Source organism: Camelus dromedarius, chromosome 8 (assembly GCF_036321535.1).
Source record: "Camelus dromedarius isolate mCamDro1 chromosome 8, mCamDro1.pat, whole genome shotgun sequence".
NCBI lineage: Eukaryota > Metazoa > Chordata > Mammalia > Artiodactyla > Camelidae > Camelus > Camelus dromedarius.
Window position 1 is genome coordinate 55371931 of NC_087443.1, and position 25018 is coordinate 55396948.

Consider the following 25018-nt stretch of genomic DNA (forward strand, 5'->3'; position numbering starts at 1 on the left):
TCCATCACTGGCTGGCAGCCTCTACTTGAGACAGGGCCTGGTAGGGCCAGCCCCATCTACCAGCATGCCCACAGTGGTTGGCCCCATCACAAAAGAAGGGCCCACCTAGCCCACATAGGGGGCAATACTAGAGCATATAGCTCTCGTGACCAGAGAGGAATGTGCTACTGGGCCCCAGAGGACGTCGTCTACATAAAGTTCTTCTCTAAGATTAGGAAGCATAACCAACCTATCTAACATATAAATATAAAAACAGAATTAGGCAAAATCAGAGACAGAAAAATATGTTCCAATTGAAAGAACAAGATAAAACCCCAGAAGAAGAATTAAGTGAAACAGAGGTCAGCAATCTATCTGACAAAGAGCTCAAGGTAGTGATCAAAAAGATGCTCAGTAAACTCTGGAGAAGAACAGATGAACACAGTGAGAAGCTTAACAAAAAGTTAGAAAATATAAAGAGGAATAAACAGAGTTGAAGAATACAATAACTGAAATTTAAATATACACAAAAAGGAATCAACAGTATATCAGATGATACAAAGAAACAGATCAGTGAACTAGGAGACAGAGTAGTGGAAATCAGTTAACCAAACAGAAAAAAAGAAAAAACGATTTTAAAATATTAGAACAATTTAGAAGGCCTCTAGTACAACATCAAGCATACTAACATTCACATTATAGGAGTCCCAGAAGGAGAAAAGAGATCAAAAGGGGCAGAGGACATATTTGAATAAATAATAGCTGAAAACTTCCCTAATCAGGAAAGGAAACAGACATCCAGGTCCAGGAATCAGAGAGTCCCAAACAAGATCAACCCAAAGAGATCCACACCAAGACATATTGTAATTAAAATGACAAACATTAAAAATAAAGAGAGAATCTTAAAAGCAGCAAGGGAAAAGCAAGTAGTTACAATTATATACAAGGGAACTCCTATAAGACTATCAGCTGACTTTTCAGCAGAAACTTTGCAGGCCATAAAGGAGTGACACCACGCATTTAAAGTGATTTTTTAAAAAAACCTACAACCAAGAATATTCTACCTGGCAAGGCTATCATTTGAGATTTGAAGGAGAGATAAAGAGTTTAATAAATAAGCAAATGCTAGAGTTTAGCATCACTATACTGACTTTATAGAAAATGTTAAGGGGAATTCTTTAAGCTGAGAAAAAGCACAACTAGAAATATGAAAATTAAGAAGGAAAAATCTCATAGGTAAAGGCAAATATACAACAAAGACAATGGACCAACCACTTACAAAGCTAGAAGGAAGGTTAAAAGACAAAAGTAGTAAAATTATCTATATCCGCAATAAATAGTGAAGGGATACAGAGAACAAAAAGATGTGAAATATGAAGTCAAAAACATTAAATATGAAGGTGGATAAAAATGCAGGGTTGTTAGAATGTATTTGAACTTAAGAGATCAAGCTTAAAATATATATGTATATATTATACACACACACACACACACACACGTGTGGTTATATATAAGCCTCATGGTAACCACAAAACAAAAATCTATAACAGATATATACACAAAAATAGAAAGAGATCCAAATATAATACTAAAGATAGTCATCAAACCACAAAGGATAAGAACAAAAGAAGAAAAGAATAAGAAAGAACTATAAAAACTCCAGAAAATAATTAACAAAATTTCAATAAGTATATGCCTACCAATAATTACTTTAAACGTAAATGGACTAACTGCTCCAATCAAAAGACATAGAGTAGCTGAATGGATAAAAAAACAAGACCCCCTTCAGATCTAAAGAGACACACAGACTGAAAGTGAGGGGATGAAAAAAAAAGTATTCAATGCAAATGGAAATCAAAAGAAAGACAGGGTAGCAATACTTAGACAAAATAGACTTTAAAACAAAAACTGTAACAGAGACAAAGAAGGACAATGCATAATGATAAAAAAGATCAATCCCACAATAAGATATAACAATTGTAAATACATATGCACCCAACATAGGAGCACCTACATACATATAGCAAATATTAGTAAACATAAAGGGAGAAATTTACAGTGATACAATAGTAGTAGGGGACTTTAACACACCACTTACATCAAGGGACAGATAAAAAAATCAGTAAGAAAACACTGGCCTTAAATGATACATTAGACCAGATAGACTTAATAGATACATATATAAGAATATTGCATCCCAAAACAACAGCATACACATTCTTGTCAAGTACACATGGAACATTCTCCAGGGTAGATCATGGGCTAGGCCACAAAACGAGTCTAAATTAAAGAAGATGGAAATTGTATCAAGCATTTTTTCTAATCACAACAATATGAGACTAGGAATCAGCTACAAGTTAAAAAAAAAAAACTACAAGAACACAAACACATGGAGGCTAAACAAAATGCTACTAAACAGCCAATGGGTCACTGAAGAAATCAAAGGAGAAATTTAAAAAATACCTGAAGGCAAATGAAAATGGAAACACAACAATCCAGACTCTGTGAGACTTATAAAAAGCAGTTCTAAGAGTGAAGTTACAAGCCTACTTCAGGGAACAAGAAAAATATCAAATAAACAACTTAACCTTACACCTAAAAGAATTTAAAAAAAAAGAAGCCAAACAAAACAAAACAAAAAATAAAGTTAGAAGAAGAAAAGAAACAATAAATATCAGAGCAAAAATAAATGAAATAGAGACTCAAAAACAATAAAGATCAATGAAGCTAAGAGCTGGTCCTTTGAAAAGTTAAACAAAACTGATAAACCTTTAACTAGACTCATCAAGGAAAAAGAGAGAGTGAGAGAGAAGGCCCAAATAAATAAAATCAGAAATGAAAGCAGAGAAGTTACAACTGACACCACAGAAACACAAAGGATTACAAAATGGACAGAAGACCTGAATAGACATTTTTCCAAAGAATACACATGGATGCCAAACAGACACATGAAAAGATGTTCAACATCACTAATCATCAGGGAAATACAAATCAAAAGCACAAAGAGGTATCACAACTGTCAGAATGGCTATTATATAAAAGACAACAAATAACAAGTGTTGGCAAGGATGTGGAGAAAAGGGAATCTTGGTGTACTGTTGGTGGGAATGTGTATTGGTTCAGACACTATGGAAAACAGCATGGAGTTTCCTCAAAAGTTTAATAATAGAATTGTCATATGACCCAGCAGTTCCACTTTTGGGTATTTATGAGAAGAAAAACAAAAACACTAATTCAAAAAGATATGTGCACCCCAATAGTTACTACAGCAGTATATACAATAGCCAAGATACAGAAGCAACTTAAGTGGCCCTTGATAGATGAATGAATAAAGAAGATGTGGCATATATATATACAATGGAATATTACCCAGACATAAAAAAGAAAGAAACCTTGCCATTTGTGAAAACATAGAGGGACCCAGAGGGTATTACTGCTTGGTGAAATAAGTCAGACAGAGAAAGACAAATATAGTATGATTTCACCTATATGTGGAATCTAAAAAGCAAAACAAATGAACAAACATAACAAAACAGAAACATAGTACAGAGAACAAACAGGTGGTTGCCAGAAGGGAGGTGGGTAGGGGGATGAAAAGAAAAAAAAAAGGTAACTATGTGAGGTATGAATACTAATTAGCTTGATTGTGATGATCACTTTGCAATGTATATTTATATGAAATTATCAATTATATACCTTAAATATGTGTAATTTTTGTTATTTAAACCTCAACAAAGCTCAAAAAATATTTTTTAAAAAAAGAAAGCAGTGGCCCAATGAGCTGGGTGATTGTTAGTCGTTGAGCAAAGAGAGCAACCACACCTTAATTGAACAGTACTGCCCTTTGGCAAAGGGCTTTCCCCTTTATCATCTCCTGTAGGATCCACTCAGAAACCCATGTAAAGCAACTAAGAAAACACTGATGTCACCTTCATTTGCCACCCGTTGGTGCAGGAAAAGGAAGTGAGCGCTAGGCTCTGTCATCTCAATTTTACATCTGGGATTCAGTTATACATCCCATTAGGACTAGGGAAAAGAGAGCACAGCCCCCAAAGCTGAAGGATGCTTGGAAGCATGCCCTGGTGTTCGGGCTGCAGCGTGAGGGTGGCCTGGAGCCCTCACTAGCAACGGCTCCTGCATCCTTCTCCTCAGCACCAAAATGACACAGTAAATCCTTCCCGAGGACTTCTTCTGTGCCAAGCACTATTCCAAGTGTATTGCCCACATCATCTCCTTTGATTCTGTAACAATGCAGTGGAGTAACTACGATCATTATTCTCACTTTGCAGATAAAGAAACTAGAGCCTTGTGCACTTTTAAGTAAGTTGCCCAAAGTCAACTAGAGCCAGATTGGCACCCAGCAAAGCTAGTTCCAGAGTGTGTGCTCTTCACCTCCATGCTCCACTGCTTCTTTTGCAACGTTTGCCCTACTCTGCTCTCCACTGACCAAAAAGATTTAGGACAGAAGCTTGCCTCCTACCCTCTGTCCCTGGACTGGGACAGGTTTTCTCTGCCTCCTTCCTGGTGACAGGCTTCAATGTTCTGTGCTGGGACCTGACTGCAATATCCTCATGGCTTTGAGAATCTCAGCGGACCTGGCTTTGTATGCCTTCTGCCCCACTTACATACAAGCTGTGTGACCTTGGGCATGATATATAACTTCTCTGAGCCTAATTTCCCTCTGAGACCTACTCATAGGAGTACTGTTAGGACAAAATGAAATAATAAAGGAATATATCAGTACCTGCACATAGTAGGTGCTTCTCTCTCCCTCCTTCTTCTCCCTAGCACCATTTAGTCAACAAATCTCTATTAAATGCCTGTTTAAGATACATGAATAAATAATGCGTGGGCCTTCTTCCTTTGGGATTTCCAATCCAGTGATTTATTGGGAATTTTTTCTTTGCATCTTTTCTGAGCTGTGGGGAGATTGCTTTTGGCTTCCCTGGGTCCTGGGTCCAGAGGACTGACCAGGCTGGTCCCAACTCATTAGAGGGCTCTGACCTCAAGGAAGTTTACATTTAGTGGGAAAGCCCCAATCTTTTCATCTTTGAATATCTTGTACAGGGCTTGAAGAAATTCTGGGAAGGCTTTTCTGATGTTAACAAAATGAAATGTCCTGGGGGAGTTGTTGTCTACCCTGCAGGGTGAAGGTGATTCCCACAGTGCCGATCCCTTAAGCACAAAAGTACTGAATTCTTCCCTTAGCATATGAAAGCAGCCATAGGCAACGCTAAAGGAACAAACACAGTGTGTGCCAATAAAACTTTATTTACAAAAACAGGCAGCTGGCCAGGCTGCAATTCGTCTACCACTGCTCAGAATTTCTCCTTCCTCTTTACTGTCAAAACAACTTTTCCCACCCTCTTAACACCCTGCTTTCTATACCTACTTGATCAACAAACCCCACCATATATTGTAAATGATTGAACAGAATTAAGGAATTACTCATATCAACATCCTCCACCTTTGAAACCTTCAATAGTAATAATAATAACAACAAAATAAGCCTTTATTGCTTGTTACATGCCTGGCCCTTCTCTGAGATCTAATATACAATAATTCATTAAATTCTCACAATATTTATCTAATTTTACAACTGAGGAAAATAAGACCCAGAGGAATTAAATAACTTGTCCAAGGTTTTCCAGCTAACCTAAGTGGGAACTGGGTACAGATCAGAGTCCATGTTCTTAATCACTATGCAATACAGCCTCAACTTAATGATACCTGTGTTATATCCCCCTATATTCTCCCCCTTCATCAGAAAGTAAAGTCTCTTGAGGGTACTGATCATATCTCATTTTTCTTTGTGTCCCCCAGGCCAACATCCAAAACAGTGCTTTGCTTACAGTAGGTACTTACTAAATTTTGGTCAAATAAAAACAAACACATGCATTTAAAAGAGGTCTTGCTGAAGGTAATGTGTTTATCCAGAGGAGTGGCTCCAGTGGTGGGAATTTCTGGCTTACTTGTAACAGGCTGATGGAGGAGCTTGTAGAGATAAAGTACCTTTAGTCACACCATATGCATGTACGTGGAAGCCCATTCCTTGAGTGGAACAATGCTCATATGGAACCAGGCGATGTCTTCCATTTGCTTCTCTTTCCCTCTTTTTTCTTCCCTGTTCACTGCCGCAACTTACCTTCTAAAAACTTGCGGATCATAGAGTCCTTAGTGGTCCGAGAAAAACCATCTCCGGGGATTGGACTGGATGTACTGGCCTGAAGCATTTCAACATCTAGAAGGAAAAGGAGACTAAGAGTTTATATGTTGTTCTTCCACACAGGCAAGGACATTTTATAGATGGATATACAAGGTTCAACAAATCAAGAGATTCAGGAATTCATTAAACCATCCATCTACCCAACCATCCACCTAACCATTCATTCCTCTATCTATCCATCCATCCATCAATCCATCCATCCATCCATCCATCCATCCATCCATCCATCCATCCAGTTATCTTATCTACTCAATAAGGACACCCAGTAAGTATGGGGTATAAAGGAAAACAACATTCAGGCCCTTTCCTGGGCCACAGGACTCAAAATGTATAAATATGCACATCTGCATTTGAATGAATGGGCTTAAATTTTAAATATAAAACTGTAGCCTTCTTTAAAACTGCAAAAAAATAATTGAAAGCAGGAACAACAATGGATCATTTTGCAACAGTTAAAAAGAATATATTGGAGCTACTTCTATCAACATAGTACCATCTCAAAAACATAGCAGCCAGAACTCTATTTTTAGGTCATCCACGTCATTGGTCATTTATAAGGAGGAAGCACAGAGACCTTTGGTTTTCACTATCAAGCATAACTCCATGGAGACGTGCGAAAACCATTCAATTACCACAGCAGATTCTACTCAAACCTGAGTAACCAAAAGTGACCTGTTACTTTGTGACTCTGAAGTATGCATTTTGGGAGCAAAAATTCAGCCTTGTGTTACAAGTAAAGCTTTGATATTAAGAGGTTGCATTCAGTAAAGTCATATCATACAATCACTAGGGACTTGTTTGCTTAGGCAAAATGTGTAGTTTGAAGTTGAATACTATATTTTGAGGAAAAAAATTGAATTTAATCAGTATACACAGATACACTGTTTCCTTACTACTTTGATCTTTGGGGACCAGTTAAATACAATCTGGCGAGTTTATGTTTATATTTATATCACATTTCTTAAGAATATTCATTAAAAAGAAGTCATGATCATAAAGTTAAGGATAATGAACTTTACATGGCATAATCTGAGTTTTGAGACAAAATATTTGTATTTATATAGAAAAAAAACCTGGAAAGAAATACATCAAAATGCATATAGTGGTTGACACAACATTGTAAAATAACTATTACTCAATAAAAAAATGTGAAAAAAAATGCATATAGTGGCTATTTCTGAAGTCATATGGATAGATCATGGACATTTCAGATCATGGACACTTTATTTTCTATTTTATAATTTTCTTTGTTTTCCAAATTATCCACAGTGGCTTGTGTTGCATTCATACATGAGAAAAACACTATCAACAATTTTTTTAAAGGCCTAGGTAATTATGATCAAGTATGTACAAATGGATTCCCAAATCAAAAATCAAATCAAAAGGTTATTAAAAATAAATTATGGCTCACCTGTCAATTAGCAGATTGACTGACTTTTTTAATAATAAAAATTTTTAAATATTCAAGTGACCAGATATTACATTATTACATAGCATAGCTCTTACTGGACTTTGTTTAAAACTTTGATAATCTGCTGATAATCAAAATATAAATTTTATACAATAAAAAACAAAACAGTACAGAATGTTGAGTGACAAAGTTGCAGACTGGTGTTTGCAGTATGATATCGTTTATATAAAGTTTTAAGGCCTATAAAACAATACTACATATGATCTATATATTCATAAATACGTAGTTAGACATATGAAAACATGCTAATATTCTGGGAAGGATAAATGTTGAATTCATGATAGTGGTTACCTCAGGGAGGGAGGGAGGACAATTGGATTCCAGAGGGGGTTCATAGTGGGTATAATATTTTTTAAAAATCTGAGGTGAGATGAAAGAATACGTATTTTCAATGAATCAGAATCTTCAAGAAATACATTTTTTTAACATTTTTTATTGATTTATAATCATTTTACAATGTTGTGTCAAATTCCAGTGTAGAACACAATTTTTCAGTTATACATGAACATACATATATTCATTGTCACATTTTTTTCTCTGTGAGCTACCATAAGATCTTGTGTATATTTCCCTGTGCTACACAGTATAATCTTGTTATCTATTCTACAGCTTTGAAATCCCCTCTATCCCTTCCCACTCTCTGCCCCCCTGGCAACCACAAGTTTGTATTCTATGTCTATGAGTCTATAGAAGAAATACATTTTTGAAAATCAATACGCTGCTACCTGTTTCCCCCAAAGAGGGGAAAATAAGATTCTATTTTTGTATTTTCTTGTATATGCAAAAAGAAACTCTGGAAGGAAATGTAAGAAATTAAGATCAGAAATTAAGATTAAGGTTTCCTGGGAACTAGAAAGATAACAGACAAAAACTGGAGAAAGGTTTTTTTCACTGCTCATCTTTTTATATTTTAGTTTTTTAGCCTATTGAAAAAATAATGGAAATAAAAGCAGAGTTCTGATCATGTTTGTGTTACCTTAAATATTATCTGAAAAGAAAGAAAGAAAGAGAAGCCAACTTCCTTTTTCCACCGTTTCAGTTTAATGTTTCCTGAAATAGTGGAGACATTACAATGTACCTTGATAACCTCTAGTCCGAAGCCCTGTGATTCCAAATGAGGAAACTGTTAATTCAGCGAACCTTTCTTGTCACCACTGAATTATATAAAGTAAACCATAGAGCAATTAGGGTGACTTTACTGATCCTGACACATACCTAGAGGTATTTTAACTTTAAAAATAAATTTCTGATAAGAACTCACACTTAATTCATTCCTTAAAAATTCAAGAGCAGGAAACTCCACTTATTTGAGATTTCTATTTAAATTGCTTAATTGTGGTCTTATGGAACATTTTCCGCATGGAGTTAGAAAATTGGGAAGAAAGACATATCCTCTGGGTGTGCCCTACTGGGAGCAGGACCCTCCTCTACCTCCCTACCCCGACCCCTACACCCCTTCAGCCATCTGACCCTGACCCAGACACCTTTTGAAGCACCTCATTCACACAACAATAAAACACAGAGGAATAGACCCTGAAGGAAAGGGTCTGCTTGCACCAGACACCCCTAAATATGAGAGGAGGGAGAAATTTTGTAGTCCAGTCGGTGGGCTCTATAATGTCCACTGCTGCATCTTCCAGGAAACCACAGCCCCCTCGGGTCCAAGCATCTCTAAGAACCTGATGGAGGCAGAGCAGCTTCAATCACCAATAACCAAATCCCCCAGGCTGGCAACACCAGAGCACAAATCCTCCACACACAATCGGTCACCCCCACTGGCAGTGGTCGAAGAGTCACACACGGTCTAGCTATTTCACTAACACAGTTGAGTTTGAGAGAACTGATTTCCATATCCAAAATGCAGCTGCAAAATTGAAGGCGCTTCAAAGAGTGTTAGAAAAACAAAATGTGGAAGAAAATGGAAGCAGCAACAGCAGCCCTGGCTGAAATGACACTAATAATGTGGGTTTCTGCCCAGGGTACTATGATCCCATCTTAATGTGCTGAATACTTTGTGGATTAAAGGAAAAGACAGAAAAAAAGAATGAGCACCGGTAATAAGACATACCAATATCATGATCCCTAGATACAATGCACTGAGGAGGACGCGATATTTCCACAGCATTCTTGCCCAAAATTGATAACTCCAGTCCAATCGTAGGAAACATCTGACAAACCCAAACTGAGGGGCATTCTACAAAATAATTGGTCAGTGTTCTTTTGAAGTGTCAAAACGAGGAACGGCCGAGGAACTAACACACACTGGAGGAGACCAAGGAGAACAAGAGCATGTACCACGGGACCTTATCTAGGACCCTACCTACAAACAGAAAGAGAACATCAGGGGGAAACGAGTAAAATTGGAACAAGGTCCAGAGGTTAGTTCATGGTATTGCACTGATGTTAATTCTCAGCTTTGTAATTATACTCTGGTTATGTAAGATGTTACTATTAAGGAAACCTGAGTGAAAGGTATACAGGAAGGGTATTATTTTTGCAACTTTCCACTAAATCTAAAAGTAGTTCAAAATAAAAGTGTTTCTTGTTTTTGTTTTTGTTTTGTTTTAAGAACAAGGGAGAGCAGGGAAAGAGATGAGAAAAGTAGAGGAAGAAATGTAACAGCAAAACTAAAGAAGCGTCACTCCCCAGGAATGACCTACGCTGACCCTTTCCTGTCCACTTACACTATCAAGTCACCTTCCAGGGACTCCTGTGAGCCATGCACCTGTGAGTATGATGATTGAGCAAGGGCTAAATAAGACACCTGTGACAAAGAGATCTTTTTACTCTACAGTTCACACCTTAACTTGTGGTTAAGAGTATGACTTTGGAAGTAGACAGACTAGGATCTGCTCAGTATCAGTCCTGTGACCTTAGTAGAGTTATTTCTCCTCTTTGAGGCACCTCAGAAGGATGGTGAGAGGCTTGGACACTAGGGTCAAAATGCATAGGTTCCAATTTTGACTCTTCCACTGCTGACGGTAGGAACACCAGTCCAACTGCCTTTTAGATCCAGCTGATCACAGAGACTCGCAAGTTGACCATGGGCCAAGCTGGTGCCAGTACACTCAGAAGGAGGGAGGACACGGGTCAGTAGAACAGTGCCAAGTGGCCTTCCTCATCTAGGGCAGCCTTTGTGCCAAACCAGCAGCTCTCAGGTAAGGAGAGAAGACGCATATGAGGCAGGTGGAGGAGGTGCCTTGGTGTCTCATAGGCAAAGCACTTCTCAACTCCTGAGTTACATTAGCAACTCCTGAGGCATAGCTTCAGGGTCCCCATAAGAGGCATCCAGAGTCTTTGCCCTCAGGGAAGCCCAGAGTATGGTGCAGTTTACATACAGTTCCTCCCAGTTCCAGATGCAATTTACCAACCAATTAGGGGTCATTTTTATCACAGGCAATCCTGCCTAGAGACACAGTTGACTTATTGGCTCTTATCAGGTTACCAGGTTAACAGAGAGGAAGGCAACTGGAAGGTCAAATTCTCCTGCAGAAAAGGAAATGATAGCTGTTACATTAACTCTTGGGTCAAGTTGTTTAAATCCTCTAAGCTTCTGTTTTCCTGTCTGTAAAATGGTGGTAACAATAGTAAGTATCACATAAGTTTATTATCAGTATTAAATGAGCATCTTGCACATGCCTAGCATACAAGAAGTGCTAAATAAATGCTAGCTGCTATTATTACCATTATTATTATTATCTCTATTATTAAATTCTATACGCAGGCTAATGTCTTAAGCAAGGAACAACTTTAAAAAGAGGACTCAATTTATATTTTTTAATAGTAATTATTTGTTGGAAGTCAAGTCTCCTCCTTCAGAGTAATGAATGTTTACAGGTTAATTCTAATATCTGAATTTCCACACATATTCTCAAATATCACATGTAATACATTTCCTAATAAAGAATTACACCCAACCAATATGTATTTGAGTATACTTAAAGTATGGGGGCATCTTAAGATAACGAGCCCTAATTCTTTACCATAGAATAATGTGTGGAAATCTGACTCACAAATAAGACTTGCCAGGCATTTACTTGATCATGGCTCCCAAACACCAAGTGCTGGCCAGGCAGAGCTGCAGGCTTCTTTCTTCCTTGGCCAAGGCTCTGCCACTGTAGTCCAGACCTGACTTGGAGGCCCTAAACCCATCACTGTGTGCTTTTCTGAGGCTCATCATGCTCTTTATAAGAAGGCTCAGCAATGAACACCATGGGGGAAATTCTAGCAGCTCTTCAATCCCTTCTGGCCTTACACTGTGCAGCCCAGATCACAGGTAGAGGCTGATCCTAAGGATATCATTTTGATTCCTTCTTCTATTTTTAAGGACCCTTGTGATTATACAGAGCCGACCCAATAATCCAAGATAGTCCTGTTATTTTAAGCCCATCTGATTAGCAACCTTAATCCCATCTGCAACTTTAATTCTCCCTTGCCATGTAATCTAGCATATTAACAGATTCAGGGGCACTATTCTGCCTACCACAGATAGGACCAAATGTCAGCACAGTCAGCCTGCCATGAATTTCCTTCCCACGTGGGACTGGCAAGGGGAACAGGGCACAGGGACTAGGACAACACACTCAAGCAAGTCCATCATACCATGTCCACACATGGACTCAACAGCCCTGGCCTACCGTAGGCACAGGCCTTATCGAGTCTCTGGATAGGCACAGCCTTAAATGCAGAAACATAATTTTCTTTCTATTTACATTTTAAATAAAATGATTATTTTATACTGAATTGAGCATAAATATCTTTGAATTATACAGGAACAGTGAATACATACACTGGCCTCCGTGTCCCTATTCCACACTCAAGGCAAACAACTAATCAATCATAGCATTTTTGTGGCCTCAGAATCCTTCTCAACAGAGCTCCCCAGGCACTCAATACAACGTAAGTGACACTGGCACATGAAAAATTTAAAACACTGTTTGCCATAGCTATACTAGGCGGTAAGTTCTAGAAGAAGCAGATACTACTTTTGTAATAATAAAGAAGAGAAAAGAAAAATTACCTAGTTGTGTTGTTTGTAGTTACTGAGAGATAAAACCCTCAAACTCTAAATTGGACAACCCACGTGAACATATAACAGAGGCATACACTGAGTAACACATGAGTGACTGAAACACATAGGAAATTCTGGAGGTGAAGGGAATCATTTCCAGACAAAGGGCATTTTGTAAAGGAAAGGAGAACAGATTCCCTGCATCCTTGGATGCTCAAGGTTTGTACTTCAGATTCTAAGCCCTTAGCCTTCACCACTTGTCAGTTAAAAATAAACTGAAATGTGCTGAAACCTGCTGGTCTAAGGAAAAAGTGCAAAGTTCTTTCATTTCATTGGAAAAAAAAAAAAACAATAACAAGGAGACTCTGGGGCTACAATCTCCTTCTGGGAAAAGCCAGCGGCAGAGTTACACTGTACTTTTTTAAGGAGTCAGTCCAAAAGAAACCATTCCCAGGAAGAAAGAAGCTTGAACAGATGAGAGAAAGCCCAGGCAGGCACTTAATTAAGAAATGAGTCAAGAGCAATAATGAATTTTCAAAGCAGCTCATATGATCCTCCTCATGGGACATAAATCTAGATCATTTAGCTGCAGTGGAAACTCCATCCACATGATGTGTTGTTAATTCAATGGAAAACCTAATCTGAGTATATAATATAGTAAAATGTCAGATACTGGGAGACTATTCTTCTGGAAAGGCTCCCAAACCCTGAAAGCAGGCCAAAAGAATTTTTTTTCAGCAAGTGCTTTTGTGGCCAGAAAAGAGCCTTAGAACATATTTGTACGCAAACGGAGTGCTTTGATTGACCATGTCAATGAGAAAGTGCAACCTTTCCACACCCTCATGGAGAAGTGATGGGAAGGAGAGAGACAGAGATATAATCACACACATGCAGAGGTGGTAAGAGAGGAGAAGGGAGGGAGAGGAGAGGGACAGAAAGGGAGAGAGACAATGAGAGAGAAACACAGAGAGAGTTGGGGGAGAGGAGAGAGAAACAGAGAGAGACAGAGACAGGAGAATGGCAGTCTGAAATTAGAGAGGCTAAGGAGTGACTGGCATTGCAAAAGAAGAGACTAGCATGAAAGGGTTAGAAGAAGTAGCATGTTAAGTTTTGTGAATTTCTTAGCAGCCAAGTGCCCCAATAAGGTGCTCCTGGCAAGCACACAGACCCTCTGCCTTGCAGGACTCAATCCACAGGATGAGTTCCTGGCGGGATGCAATGGGTACCATGACTTGCTAAGACCCATGCATCCCACCCCCCCAGCCCATTCTCCACATCCATAGCTGCTCTCTCAGAGGCACCGTGTCTTTTTCCTCCATGGCATTGTCACAGTTTGTAGTTACATACTCAGTTATGCTAGAAGGGAAGCTCTGGAAGGCCGGGATCATGTTGGCTTATTTACTGACTTTTCGTCACCTGGCACGATGACTTAAACACTCAAGGGGGTTGATAAATGTTGTTGAATGAATGTGTGAATGAACAAACTGATGAGGAATAAGCAAATGAATACATGAATGTGGAGGTCTTTTGGCTTTGTTAGGGAATCTGGGCATTTCCCAAGCTGAGAAAAGACAAGGGCAATTCAGACAGCAGGACCAGCACCAGCAAATGTATGGAGACAAGGAGAAGGCAGCAGGAAATGGCCAAAGATACCTACCCTCAGGGACATCTAACAGATGTCTCACTATCACCTATGGGGAAGTGAAGTCTTTGCATTGGAATGTCAACAAATGGTTCCATGCCACAAAATCTAGGATGACTTCTTATCTGGTAAATCTCAAGTTCGAGAAATAATTGAGCACCTATTGTACAGCCCGTGGGTGATACATACTTCTTAACTGAAGGAGGGGCTCGTAAGCAGAGAGGCATGTATGTAACCAGAGTGCAAAGTGATTTGCGTGCCACGCCTAGCTGTGCAGGTGTAGAGGGGGGCAAGGTCACTGCTGGTGGTGAGGATTTTATTTTCTTAACTTGAAAACATTCAATCCAGCATCCTTTCACTAAATGCCTATGTGCACAACACAGTTCTCGTACATCTGGAGGAGGCAAAAGCTACAGAAGTCAGGAAGTAGCTTGAGGCTCGTTTTGCTTTACCGGGTCAGTTTCATCCCCAGACAAGACAGGAACAGCCCCACCTCAGTGTGAGTTCCTTGCTAGAAAGACCCCATGCCTTGCACCCAGCCCTGCTGCCCTTAAGGCACTTTTTGGCTCCAGTAGCCAGGGTCTTCCCACGATGGATAGCAGGAGGATAGCAGAACCTCAGCTACTGTAGGAAGGACAGTTTCTGAGAGAAAAGCATGCAGATGGAGAAGACAGCATGTTCCAGAAGTAAATCAGTAACTTAACAGTTTTGCTTACAAATGGTCCTTCAGGTGGGCTCAGACCTTACCTGGCTGGGCTGTGAGGCCCTTTACTGTGCCCAGCTATGTCCCCAGCTCAGAGGGTACCCAGCTTGCACAGAGAGGCTGTAATCAGAGAGTTCAGGTAAAGAAAACACTGCTGGAGATCACCTGTTACAAAGGCACCAGTTGCCAGGGAGGTTGCTAAGGAAAGCCAGTAAATTAGCTGAGGCTAAGTGGCCTCTCCACTGTACATAGATGTGAGCCACAGAACTGGGTGGAGGGAGCAGGGGTGCAAAAGAAAAGTTCAACGCGGGAGTCACAGGAAGCGGGTGGATTAGAGTGACACGTGTGAGTTTCGTTTCTAGTAGTGAGAGATTACACCTTTCTTCTTTTGCTCCTCCTTCCTGATGAAGAAAGACAAGTCTCTGAGATATTTAAGCAGTGCTAAGTGCACAAGTAGATTACCTTGGAAACGGCTGGACAAGGGCCTCCTAGAAATGGCTCCCGAGACCTTAGGACCCAGAGCCTCAGGGAAGTGACCAGTCACTGGACGTGGCTTTCCACATGAAATGTAATACCCAAGACCAAAGACCATCATATCATTCTCTGAAGGCAGGGATAGAAGCAAAAGAAGTAAATGAGAAAAAGATGAGGAGATAGTAAAAGCACCCAAAGAGAGGTGTGCCGTGACTTTTATTTAGTGTTTGCGTAAGCTTACTCTTCATAACATTTATGTCTTACATAGTACGGAGCAGAAAATGATGGTTTACATCTGCAGGGATCTGGAACAAAAAATTCTCAAGAGAATTGAAAGTTGAAAGTTGGATGACAAAGACATGTAGTTACCACGTGGTGGCAGCATATCTAAACTAAAGACCGTGAGTGTGAGGCGTGTGGTGTGTCTGAGCATGAGCCACACCCACTCAAGTTCAGTGGAAGGATCACAAAATCTCAGGATCAGAAGCCACCTTTGCTCCCCAGCCCCCTCCATTCAACACTGGGAGTTTCCCTGACAACCTTCCCACTTAGTGGTTGTTTGCATGCCCTTTGGAGAAGGGGACCTCATTACCATCCCTTTTCCAAAATTCAAGTCAGACGGAGGCCGATTTGTCCCAACACAGTGAGGTGACCTCCCAGGCAACGGTAAGGCGCTAGCTGAGTGCCTGCACTCCATAGTGTTTGTCCTGTGAGCGAATGAATGGATGAGCGAGTGAGTTGGTTAGTGAATAAACATACACATAGCTCCCTTAACGTGTTTATTTTCAGCCTCTAGGGTTGGATGGTAACAAAGGTGGGGCAGTGATAACCTCTGCTATTTAGATTTAGAAATAGCTCCCATGTAAGTATCTGTCCCAGGGCTGGCAAGTGCAGACCCTAGCAGAAGGGCAGGCCAGGAGGGTCCTCTACCTCAGCAGGCAGCTGACAGACTTGACCCCTGGGAATCTGCAGACCCAGATTCCTGACCCAGTTCTCCCTCGATGGGACTTAAGTTACTAAATCTTGGAGCCTTAGTGGTCTCCTCTATAAAATGAAGGAAACTCTATCCACCAAGCCCCAGATTATCAGGTGGGATCACAGAGATGAAAGCAGTCTGTCGGCTTGAAAGTGATTCCCGTGCTGGGTGGTGTACCAGATATGCATCTTAGATTGATCAGTTTGCTCTACTTATTTATGACCTAAATTGCCTTCTCTCCTAGAGTCACTGGTAGTAAAATGAATGGGTCCTCCCCAGGTACAAATTGCTGCTTCTTCCTGGCCAGTAGCTGAGTGGTCATTCTCAAGATTAAACCACAGAGACAGAAACACAAACCAAATCATGTCTAGAATCAGAAAATTCAGAGTTTATATGATCTGGCAGATGAAAAATGCAGCGAGTTTCCTTTCCCTAACCCCAAAGCAGCCTAATTCTATAGCCTGTCTGTCGATGGCCTCCTCCTAGCTCCATGGCAACCAGAATCCCCCCAGACCCCATGTCACTTTACAAGTTGCCAACTGGCCACAAACCAGGCAAGCTCCATAGCCCTCCACTGCCTTAGGAAAGCTGGAGAGACTCATTGCCCCTGCTGTGAGGGACCAGCAGACAAGGAGTAATGGGATGGTTAGCATTCCCTGCAGCTCTGCACTGATGTGGTGGGGGAATTTCACGCGTTCAAGCATCCCGGGGGATAACAGGGGTTAAGGCTCTCTGTCAACACTAAACTGCCCATAAAGTGGGAGATTCTTTCATTGTGCAACTGCCCCATAATAGGGACACAAGGCAGAAATGCTGACGCATGTCTCTAGCTTCCCAAGTGGGTACCAGTCTTTCTCCAAATGTTCTTTTGTGAATGGGTCTCTTCCAGATGGAAAAGGACTGTGTCTCCTCCCCACCAAGTTGTCTTCCCAACATGGGGGAGAGGCAAGTAGCTGAAACACAGATGCTCCAGAATGTTTTGGGTACATAGAGAGATGGATGATGGGTGTCAAGCGTAGGGGGCGCCAGAGGCTGTTTTGTGAGCTAACATCTGGGCTGCAGAAGGAAGAGGCATGTCTGGAGCTGCTAGGTGGTTTTTCTGAAAGAAACCAGGACTAAAATTTGTGGTATTAGGTGGGAATTTCTGGTACAGAATAAGGAATATGGTTCTAGAGACAGATAGACCTGGGTTCAAATCTTGGCCCTATCTCTTATTAGCTGTGAGACTTCAGGAAAATTGTTTAATGTCCCCGTACCTCAGTATCCTCATTTGTAAAGTGCAGGTTAATGAAAGCATCCCTGTACGGCTGCTTTGAGGATTCAGTGAGGTAGAGGATGTGGATGGTGGGGATAATGCCCTCTCTCCTCGCCTCCCTGCTGAGTCATGGCTCATTTGGGAAGAGCTTGCACCAGCACTCCCAGTCCTCCCAGTTAGGTGCTAGAAGAGAGCTGCTGCCTCCCTTTCCCTCCTTCTTCCCCTCCCCCAGAGGAGCAGCCAATCTGACTGGCAAGCACCTAACAACCACGGGACCACACTTTCCAGGTGCTGGGGTTGTGGTGTCAAAGGCCCTCCCCTCTGGCCCCCTGACCTACCCACATCTCCTGCTCCAAAGCACCCTCCTGATGTCTGCTTTTCCCTTCATGGATGAGAAAATCAGGCCCATCTCCCTGTGCGCCTGGGACCCCACAGTCTTCTTCTGAGGCTGAAAGTTGGCAATACTCAATCTAGGCCATTACAGAAAGTCAAACATCAATAAAGCTGATGGATGCATTGATGGGTACTTGCTTGTCTTTCTTGAATCTATTAATTAGACCAGAGGAAAGGAGAGCGCAGTCGCAGGCAGTGTTTCGAAGCGCTTAGCATCTGATAGCAAATGGTGGTAACATATTAAGAAGGCTCTTAGCGGGCCATTGTGTGGTCCTCCTGCTTCATCCCTGATGTGTGCTTCGAAATCCACCATTATTTAGGCCAGTGATTCTCAGGGGGAGCAGCACTGCCCTCCAGAAGGGGTTTGGAAAATCTACGAGGGTGTTTTGGGTTGTCACCATGATGAAGACACTGGCATTTAGCAGAAGGAGAAAGATGCTAGACATCCTTCAATGTGCAGGACAGCCCTGAACAATGAAGTGTTTTGTGTCCCTCATGACTTTTAAATATGTCATTATACATATATCTAGGTAAAAATATTAACTGCTTATGATACATATTTAAACATATGTGTATTTGTATATATCTGTGTGTACATATATATATATATGTATGTGTGCATATTTTTAAATTTAATATCAGCAGGTACAAGGAAAATTATGGATAAATATAACCAGCAAACTACTACAAGTATATTGGTTGGTTAGCATGGACTTTTAATAACTCCATTATACATTTCTATTTTGTTTCAACTTTTGTAAGACTATTACTTTTACTATTGAAAAAACAACTAAGAAAACCAAAAATGGCAAAAAAAAAAAAAAGCAGTTTATAGGAAAAGTCATGTCCTGGAGATATGATATTTAGAAATAGTTAAACTTATTTAGAAATAAGTTTATTATATACTAATCCAATAAAATCAGGTATCCAAAAAAATGCTTATAATTTTCTGAGCATAGAAACTAAACTGCTTCATTCATAAATACAACTTATATTTTTGTGAGGTTTTGATATACATTGAATTTTCTGAGAATTCAATTACTATGGAAATGGAGAGGTGAATGTGAGGAATTGTTCACCACTTAGTAAAATCCAGGTGCTGACGCCATCGCTGCCGACAGCATCTGGGTCACTGATACAATAAATGTGTCGGTCAGTGTTTGAGGCCGTGACAGTGGCACTGATCCTGAGCGGGGGTGAGTGCGTCTGGCTACTTCACTGTGTCCTCATGCGCAGACTCAACCGAGCATTTCCTTTCCTTTTAGTTCTCTTTTATATTTGATTTAAGATGTATATTTGATTTCTAAAAATTTCACATGTAGGTAGGTTATATGCATCTCATGTAGGGTAGTAAGGGGGGCATTACAAAATGTTTGCTATGCAAAGGGCTTGCTGGAACTGACAGGGTCAAACGCCACTGATTTCGCTTCCGGGATCACAAGACAACATCTTCCCCAACGTTGACTTTCCAGTCACTCAGTGGTCATAGCAGAGGAAGTCTGGAGACGGATTCTGCTTGTCACAGCACATGATGACCCATCTAACTTTGTGTAAAATGGGATCTTCATCTCTCCAGGGGAGTGAGGGTAAGCAAGGGACTTCCCCCACACACCAGAAGGAAGAAAGCCATCTGTCAGCAGAAAGATGGAAGCAGAACCAGGCTGTGCTACTTACAGAGGTCCTCGGTGGCTGCTGGGACGAAAGCCGCCATGGACTCATATAGGTCCTCGTCACAGCCGGGGTTGAGGGAGCATTTCATGAGCAGGTCTGTGGAAAGGTGCGCCATGGACTCATACACAGCGTCAGACTCCTCCCCTTGCATCAGTTCCTCTTTAATATGACTCTTCAGCATGTCCACAGTTTCCTGAAAGAGAAGGTGGGACCCACAGGCACACTGACTGGCACAGCCAAGCTTTCTGGGTAAAGCCAGGCCCCTGAGTGGCTTGTGACAGCAAAGGAAAGGCTCACATACATCAGGGTTGCAACTGTGTGTGCATGTCTGGACTTCCCAGACTGAAAGCTCCTTGAGGCCAGGCTCCAAGTCTTTTTTTTTGTTTTATGTTCTTGATTTTAATCTTTGTATCTTCCTCCAACACTAAGAACAGTTATGTGCTCAGAGGAGACACCTGTTAAACACTGAATGTTCAGGGGATATAAATGTAAAACTTTCTCACGAGCACCCATCATGTGTCAGGGGCGGTGCTGGGAATGTGCCTACGCATTATCTCATAACATCCTTTCCACCACTGCTTAAGAAAGTATCCTATTCCTTGGTTCACAGATGAGAAACCACAGCTCAGAAAAATCTAGTGCCTTACTCAAAGGTCTGCAGTCCCGGCTTCTGACCTTTATGTTACATCCCAGTGGTTCCTCAAAAGGGAATCAGTGGCACACAAGGGGGTAACCCTTACTGATTAACCAGATAGAGATTCAAATGTTCCAAACAGGGCTGCAGCTAAGGTGTCTCTGCACTTGTGCATAGTCAGAGGTCCCTTGGGAACTTGGTTCACTCTGTTCCCGTTCCTTCCAGCAGGCTGCTCCAGAGTGCCTGACAGCACACTTCAAAGTGCGCCTCTCTGATTTGTATCCTGTGCTCAGAAGGAGAGGTGATCTTGGCTGAAATGCCCTGAAGTCAGGCAGGCTGCGCTCCGTCATTTTGCCTCCAGGCGGTGGTGAAGCCAGAGAGCTGGCTTCTCTGAAACCCCTGCACAGCTTTTCCTGGTAAGAAGCTTCAGTGTTTCACAATCCTCATTTCAGCATCAACCCACAAAAATTCTCACTTTCATCATCACTACCCCAGGAGAGGTAATCTGCTGTTGACACCCTGTGTTGCTTTCCTGATGAGATCCAGGGAGCAGACCGGGCGACAGCTGTGCAGTGGTGGAGACTCAAGGTCCGGTGTTGGTTTTGATGTGAGGGAAAGGGGAAATGGGACAGTTCACAGAGGTCACAAGCAACAGAAGGGACCTTTTGGGGGCAATACTGAAGATGCATGGGTTGAGGCGATTGTAGTCAGAAAGCAAAGATGATGTGGGAAATGTGAGCCAGATTAACTTCAGTGCAAGCTGGAAGTGCATCGTGCAACGTCCCTGTCACACAGAGTAGGATGACAGGCCCCAGCTTTTACACCAACTAGGTTCAAATTCTATCTCTACCCTTACTTGTGGGACCCTTGGCACAATGACTCTGCCTTTCTACACTCTTGCCTACTTTGTTGGAGAGATAATAAATAATACTATCAACTTCTAAGGATTGTGATGAGGATTAAAGGAGATAGTGCAATTGCCCATTAAATAAATTCAATAAGTAGTAGTCATTACTATGAACACATATCATTAAGTACATCCTTAATTGAAAAAAAAAACTTTTGGCAGGGAAATAAAGTACCTCATTGTATACGTTTGTAACTCAAAAGTAAAGCCAAGTAAATACTCATGGACTGTGAACACCTTTTAACCTCATTTGTGTCAATGAAGCCCAAAACAGGGACTCATGCTGTTCTGCTCATTCAATACTCTTAATACCCTCTAAATTTTGGGAAGCCCCCTCTGTGTGTCTCAGTGAGTCACTGCCTTGTAGACTAGCTAGTACAGAGCAGAGAGGTAGGTTTCTGCGGGGGGTGTCAGGCTCACCCCTGTCTGGAGGTAGAGAGCAAGACTGGATTGTGTTTATTGTTCCTTTTGAGATCACAGCCCTATGTGAGAGGCTGAACTATTCCTGTCTCACTGCTGTGAATAGTGAAAATGGAGGAAAACCAGACAAGGGTAGAGTCAGGAAGGGCAGCTGCCTCCAAAACAGTGGAAGCAATCCTGGAACATGGAATGAGGCTGAGGTACAGGGAGAGATTACACTCAAAGAAGGACCCAGAAGTCAATGATCCAGGAGGACCTGGGGATCCAAAACCAGAGGAGCAGATAAGCATTAAGACAGGCAGAGAGGCTCAGAAAGAGAAATAGGTCGTCCGCAGAAGGTGGTGCCTCACAGCTGGCTTCCCTGAAGCCTCAGGTGCAGAGCTTTACTGTGGTCTCTGCTAAAGAAGGAACCAAGCCTCACACAGTTCATCTGGGCCTGATGGTGGGCAAGGCGGCTGGGAACATCCTGCCAAGGTGCTTTGGAAGTGGGTGAGGAGGTGACTGGGAAAGAGGGATCAGCATCGACCTTCAGCAGATTCACCCTATAAATGTCTCTATAAATGCTTTGAGGGTGGATCTCAGTGCTTTACATACATTATTTCCTTCTATCCTCAAAACAACCCTATGGTAGAACCATTATTGTCTTCTTTTTGTGTATTAGGAAACTGAGAGAGAGAGAGGGGGGACAGATACATAATTTGCCCAAAGTCATGTGGCTGACAAGTGTTGGTACAGGAATTTGGACCCAGGTTCATGTGACTCCAGGGCTCATCTTCGAAGCCCACACACACTGGCGCCACCAGAAGAGGCACATGAGGACAGGCTAGAGATGAAATCCACCCATGTCTTTGGTGAAAAGGCAGCTCTGGAACCATACAGTGCACTTCCAATCCCAGGGGCCCTCCCGCCTTGACTTACCACATACTCGTCGATGAACTGCCGCAGGTCCCTGAAGCCATGCTTCTCGGCAATGGTGTTGGGATAGTGGCCATGCTTGTTGGCCACACTGTAGGCCTGGAGGGCTCCCGGGCAGGTGAGCAACAAGGCAGTAAGGTTCTTCAGTCCGTATTTGGCAGCAAAGTGCAACAAAGTGGGCAGCTCTTCATTCCTCTGATCTGAAAAATTTTCAGGGAAAGCTTAATGGACAGATAAAAAGGAAAGCACAGGGCACCTTGTTCATGGAGGCGAAGCTGGCAAGCTTAGCATGGCATCCAGCAGGAGCTCAATCATTACTTCTCTAATGACTAACCTAACATCAGACAGCTTCCTCTGCGGCACCATTGAAGATTATGGTCTCAGATGACTGAGGAAATATGCTAATTAATTAGCAAAACTAATCATTACTATCCTATCTTCTTTCTCTAAAAGGATCAGAGAATCCCGAGAAATAATATTAGTTCAAAATGTGCTGATGTTCTAAAGGCATAAACAGCAGCCACAAAGTACAACAGGAATCGTGTTTTGACCAGCTCTGCCAATTTCAGAGCATTTTCAAACGACAGCTTTATGCTGATTAAAAGAAAGAAGTTCATCTTCTTAGCTCTTATTCCCAATTTTATAAAGTATGCCAAGTAATCTTGGGTATGTTACGTAGCCTTTCCATGGCCCATAGTTCTGAACTAGAAAATATTTCCAGGCCACTTCAAAGGGACCTGGGAGGATTAATAAGACAGTTTTCAGTGAGCTCTTTGTTTAGGACAGGTTTTGAATGATGGTATTAATGCTCGTGAACCCCAGGATGTCCATTAAGTCTTTGATTTGTGGGAAACAAAGTACTCCTGAGAGTCACTGGATCACCATGACTCCTTCCATCTACTAATATCCGGATACAGCAAGTTAAACTCAACCAAGGACACAGACATGTTTGTATTGTGGAGTTGGGGGACAAATCTTTTTTTGTTGTTTTTATAAAAGTTTATTTTTAAACCCGAGAGTGATTGATCGATAGATAGATGATAGACAGATATATGAATATATATATATTTTTTACGTGTAAACATATGCATGTATTTTAAAAATAAGACAATAAACCCAGCTTCCTATTCACCAGGATATGATCCTTGCAATGAAGGGTCTGTAAATTTCCCCAGAATCCCTCATGACTGTCAAACTACGAAATACTCCCTCCTGAGACCCAAGTTTAAAAATAGAGAATATTAACATCTGCTGGAAGTGATGCAAGAACATTCCACAGTAGGAAAATGGGGACAGGCAACAAGAGAACGCTCCAAGGGGAAGGACTTGAAGATAACAGAACTTCATCCTTGTGGTTCTCATAGGCTGTGGAAGGATGGGACGCAGAAGCAGGTAACCAGGGTCTTGGATCACCTTTGTGCAGTGCAACCACAGCATGAAGGAAGCATGGTGTCCACACCATGACAGGCATCCTGTCCAGCACGCCAGGCACCATCCCCATGCAAGTGGTTCTCCTGGCTCCCAGCATGTCACATACGCACATGAGACTGCTCCTCCCTCATCAAGCAAATATTTGTTTTGAGCCTACAGTGAGCCACCCCGGCACAGTCCCAGTCCTCCCTGAGCTGACAGCCTCGCAGAGAAGACAGATACAGCTGAAGAGTGCCAGGACAGAGGACACTCAACATGCTAGGGTAGCCAACAGCATGTAGATGTAACCTACCTAAGGAAGTGCTTCCCTGGCTGCTGCAGGAGGAGAGGAGGAAGAAACCGCATTCCTATGGGTCGATGTGGCAAGGGGCAGGGTGGAATTTTCATCAGGTAAAAGAAGTTCATACCTTCCGTAGAGCAGAGCACAGAAGCCGAGGGAGGGCGTGGAGAGAAGTGAGAGCAGGAGCCCCTTGGGAAGGGTTTGTAAACAGGGTAAGGAGTTTGGACTTTGTCTAGAAGATAAGTAGGCACCACAAAGGGTTTTGTAGCAAGTGGGTAAGATATTCATATTTACTGTTTGGAAGAATCTCAGGCTAGCCAGTGAAGAATGAATGCTTCTCCAAGAATGAGCTGTAGAGCAGAACCGGCAGAAAGTACAAGCACAGGTTGACTGCAGGCTGAGAGCAGCAATCTGGGATCAGCACACTGCTGGTTTCCTGAGGTTGGACTAGTGACTTACTTGTCATCATATCTTCTTCTTCCAGCTGGTTGATTCCAAAGAGGTGCAGCCCACTTGCAGGGATATTGTTCTTCAGGGACTCTGTCAGCAGTTTATCAAGGGTCTCTGTGTTGTAGGGTACAATTTTAAAAGCCTAAATACAAAAGTGAAGACGGTCAGATTTTAAATCCA

At 41.7% G+C, this 25018-nt stretch overlaps 1 protein-coding gene across 2 annotated transcripts in view; it reads right to left on the bottom strand.

The window, feature by feature from the left end:
• PIK3AP1 (phosphoinositide-3-kinase adaptor protein 1) overlaps nt 1–25018 on the bottom strand; it is a 106863-nt gene that overhangs the window by 28728 nt on the left and 53117 nt on the right. For both annotated transcript variants that reach the window (XR_010381962.1, XM_031461498.2), the window contains exons 6-9: nt 24848–24980; nt 22681–22877; nt 19805–19994; nt 6125–6220 (exon numbers count right to left, since the gene is read on the bottom strand). Coding sequence is in view for 1 of the 2 variants with exons in the window: in XM_031461498.2 (XP_031317358.2) it covers nt 6125–6220; nt 19805–19994; nt 22681–22877; nt 24848–24980 (616 nt within the window). In the remaining variant the exon portion in view is untranslated. The remainder of the gene's footprint in view (nt 1–6124; nt 6221–19804; nt 19995–22680; nt 22878–24847; nt 24981–25018) is intronic.